The sequence below is a fragment of the Crocodylus porosus genome, unplaced genomic scaffold (genome assembly GCF_001723895.1).
Source record: "Crocodylus porosus isolate Cpor-Errol unplaced genomic scaffold, CroPor_comp1, whole genome shotgun sequence".
Classification (NCBI taxonomy): Eukaryota; Metazoa; Chordata; order Crocodylia; family Crocodylidae; genus Crocodylus; species Crocodylus porosus.
Genome location: NW_017728906.1, coordinates 83223719 through 83227469, shown reverse-complemented (window position 1 = coordinate 83227469; position 3751 = coordinate 83223719). Strand labels below are relative to the sequence as shown.

General features: G+C 35.5%; 1 protein-coding gene across 1 annotated transcript in view; it reads right to left on the bottom strand.

Moving 5' to 3' along the window:
* ATP10A (ATPase phospholipid transporting 10A (putative)) overlaps positions 1 to 3751 on the bottom strand; it is a 167955-nt gene that overhangs the window by 30182 nt on the left and 134022 nt on the right. Inside the window, 1 exon segment of the mRNA XM_019529445.1 lies at positions 745 to 969. Within this exon segment, the coding sequence (XP_019384990.1) occupies positions 745 to 969 (225 nt within the window).

Genomic DNA, 3751 nt, shown 5'->3' with positions numbered 1-3751 from the left:
GGGTGGGACTAGATGATCTGCTCAGGTCCCTTCCAACACTAGAAACTATGAATCAGAACAGCATATTCCTTCCTTTTTCCACTCTTACCTAAAGCAATTATTCTACTGTCTTGTACTGTTAGCTGACACAACATCTAGACCTATATAGTGAAATAATAAGACAGCAATGAAACTGAAAGCTGGATGTAATATCAAAACACTTAAAAAGCTTGAAGCCTCTGAAGCTGTTGGCTAATATACAGAAATTATTGAGTGCCACTGTATTTTAACCACTGCATTTGAGAGCAGTTTACATGATACATACGTCATGTCATACAACCTCCACCTTTTAAATAGCTCTTACACATTTTCAGACCAAAGAGAAACATTTTTCTAAGAAGGCAGAATGCTTGATGCAGAAAAGATAGTGTGGTTTTAAAAGGACATCCTCATCAAAGATGACAACTTCTCAAAGAATTTCCTTTCATATTATCAAGTGTTGATGTATAGCACTTAGAAAACATCACTTCAACTCCTTTTTCTGCCTATAGGATGTTCTACTTAACAATAATCTTGAGCCACTCATATATAAAAGTATGGAATGACTTATTTTTGGCAATTTCAGAGTGGATTTGTACATTTACAATGTGAATATATTTTCATAGCAATAATGTGAAACTGATGAAACATAAACCATATAGTTATCTTTTCTCTTTCAAGGAAGTTTTTCTGAAAAATTCAGAACAAAATACATTTAATTTTTGCAGCTAACCATTGGACTGCTGAATGCAGTGTGTTTGGAGAGGATGCTTGCTCTTTTTGCTTCAGCTCTGCTTCCAGTGCGTCGGTGGGATTTTGTACTTTGGCTTCTATGGACAGCCTTAACACTCTGATGACTGCAGATACTGTCCCGCTGGGATAATGTTACTCCTTTAGGTGCTGTTTCCTCCTCCTCTGAATCAGGTTCTTGATACATTGCTAAGCGTTTGGCTGTCAATAAGAACACACAGAATGAAATATTACAGTTCTTGTAAGGAAGCAGGGGTAGAAATGGATGGAGACAGAAGTGATGGCCTAGTTTTTCTAGATGGTTTATTTTTAGTATGGTTTTACAGTTTACTATAAGAATGAATTATTCTATTATTACAGCCTATCAAATTCTAGTCATAATTAAACATCAATATCTAATGACTATGCAGATGAAATAATTAGCAATTTAGTTCACTACAGTGCATCTCTCATCTTGAGACTCACTCTGACAAGGCTATTAGACTTGCAAAACAAAAGCTAATGAATCAATTGAAGCTCATTATGAAACTGTCTTCTACTACATACCTTACTAAAACCAATCAAATGATTTGCTCTTTGGTTTTAGTCTCTAAAGGTGCTAATAACTCAAAACGTACAAAACAACACACCTCAATCCTCACTGTTCTCCAGCAAAAAATGAACAACTTTAACCTAACTTGCATTTTGGCGAACAGAAATGGCACACTGAATCGTTCTACCATTTAAGGTGCCCTTATTTAAACTTACAGCTCCCCTGGGAGTTATTACTTATTTGTTCAAATATAAGATGAGGTTTTTTCCAAAATTAGCCAGGGGACTAAAAGCTCCTCCTCATACATTTGTATACAAAGAAACCTCATTAAATACACTATCATCAAACTGCTGCCAAAAGCAGCATGTGCTCAATAGTGGAAATGAAGGTGAAGGTGATTAAAGGCCACCAACAATGAGCACAGGGCAAACATACTAATGTGAACCTAACTACACAGATAAGGGTGTTTTGTTTTTGAAAATTTTTCATATTCCAGGTCAAATTAGCCAAATCAGTTCCGAATCCTCTCAGTTGAGGAAAACTTAATCATTCAAACACCGTATGTGGTGCTACAACTAGCAGGTATCCTCTACCCCAGACTTTTCAGCCTGGGACTTCAGATACTCTCAAATCTGTTGGTAGGTATACTATGTGCAAGCCCAAACCCAGAGGACTTGGGGCTTGGATGCCTCTTGCCTTTAGCCAACGGCCACAGGAGCAAGCTAGGGAGGAGTTCCCTATTTCCATAAAGCAGGCATGTAGATCCTCCCACCGGAAGCTGGCCAGTGGGAAGCTAATTACAAGACTCGTAGGGCTTCCAGTGGATTTGGGAGGGGACAAATTCAAGGAAAACCTCCAAGAATTAGATTCTATACCTGGAAAATTATCAGAAACGTATGTTTTCCATATATAGAATTTAATTATTGAGGGGTCATGTTATAGATCAGGGTCATCTTATATTTGAGTGAATAGTGCATTATCCATATTTTACACACTAATGTGGATAATGCTCAAGGCTAAGGAAGTCTGTGGCAGAGCAGGGAGAGGAATCTAGCTTCCTAAGTCATAAACTAATGTCCACATCATGGGAACAAGCTTTCTCTCTCAATAAAAATCTACGCCAAGTGAATGTACAGCATCTGTAATGTAAGTTCAGTTACAATAACTAATAACTAATAAACTTTAACAGGCCACCAAGAATGATTTTTTAAAATCTCATGTTAGTCAATGAGTCATACATAATGTGGCTTCTTGGCTCTGTAGAATCTATAATTGGTATAAATAAGATTGGTGTTAGTTACTCATTTGATTCTGTTAGTTATGTACTGAAGACCACAATAACAAATGTACATAGAATTAAGTAATATTCACTTCAGATAGCTTTCCTAGTGAGAAACAATTTTAATGAAATCTTCACTCAACTATGTAACTACAAGAGTTTATGACCACAACCAACATTGGCAGCAATCAGGAAGAATAAAAAAAAGGAATAAAAAACGAATGTGCAAAGCAGTGGTAGTAAAGTATACAGACTGACAGGTTCCTTTTATTTATCTATATATTTTTTTCATTCCACAAGGAATATGGCTACTTAGTATATGGACTATTCATTAAGGCATTTATCACTTTAGCAGGTACCCATTTATCCCTTTATTAGGTATTCCTTGGAAAGATTTTCATTATATTCATAGAAACCAAAGGATAATAATATACAGTATACTGAATGCAAGGGTGCCATATTAATGAGGTATGGAAACCTTCACTTTTTTCAGTTTTCTGATGCAGCAAATCAGGCTTTTCTTATCGTGCTGAATCATCACACTTGAAGTTAGTGCTAAATTATTTCACATAAACATTACATCAAATTATATTCCATTAGAATATCATTCAGGTGGGTTTATCTAGTGCTTTCTTTCAGAAAGCTAACTTTAAGATTAAAAACAAAAGTAATATCGTCCCCCTCCCCAAAGTAGACCTCCGTACAAACGCCCATCTATAATCCATTATCATTGTCAAACTAAGGTTTAATTTTGCAAAAAACAGCCAGAGGAATTGATATCAGCTAACACACAATATAATATCTGCACCAGTAGCAAAATCCCATATATGTCAGACATTTTTTTTTTAATAACTAAATTCTGTCACACCCTGAACTACAGCATTCTTGAAGTAAAATTCCATGCAATACACATCTCCAATCAGCCGGGATCCTGGCTTTCTCTGATGTAAAAGAATTCCCAATTTTTTTCTTTAAAAAAAGTAACCCCAAATCCACATTTATCTGTGACTAAAATGAAACACCACTATATGCATATATACATACACACCTACACACACACACATAATATTAATAGAATATTAATATAATAGCATGAAAATGAATATGTGTGCGTGTATACATAAATGTATTAAAATGAATGTGTGTGTGCGCATATATATGTATGTATGTAT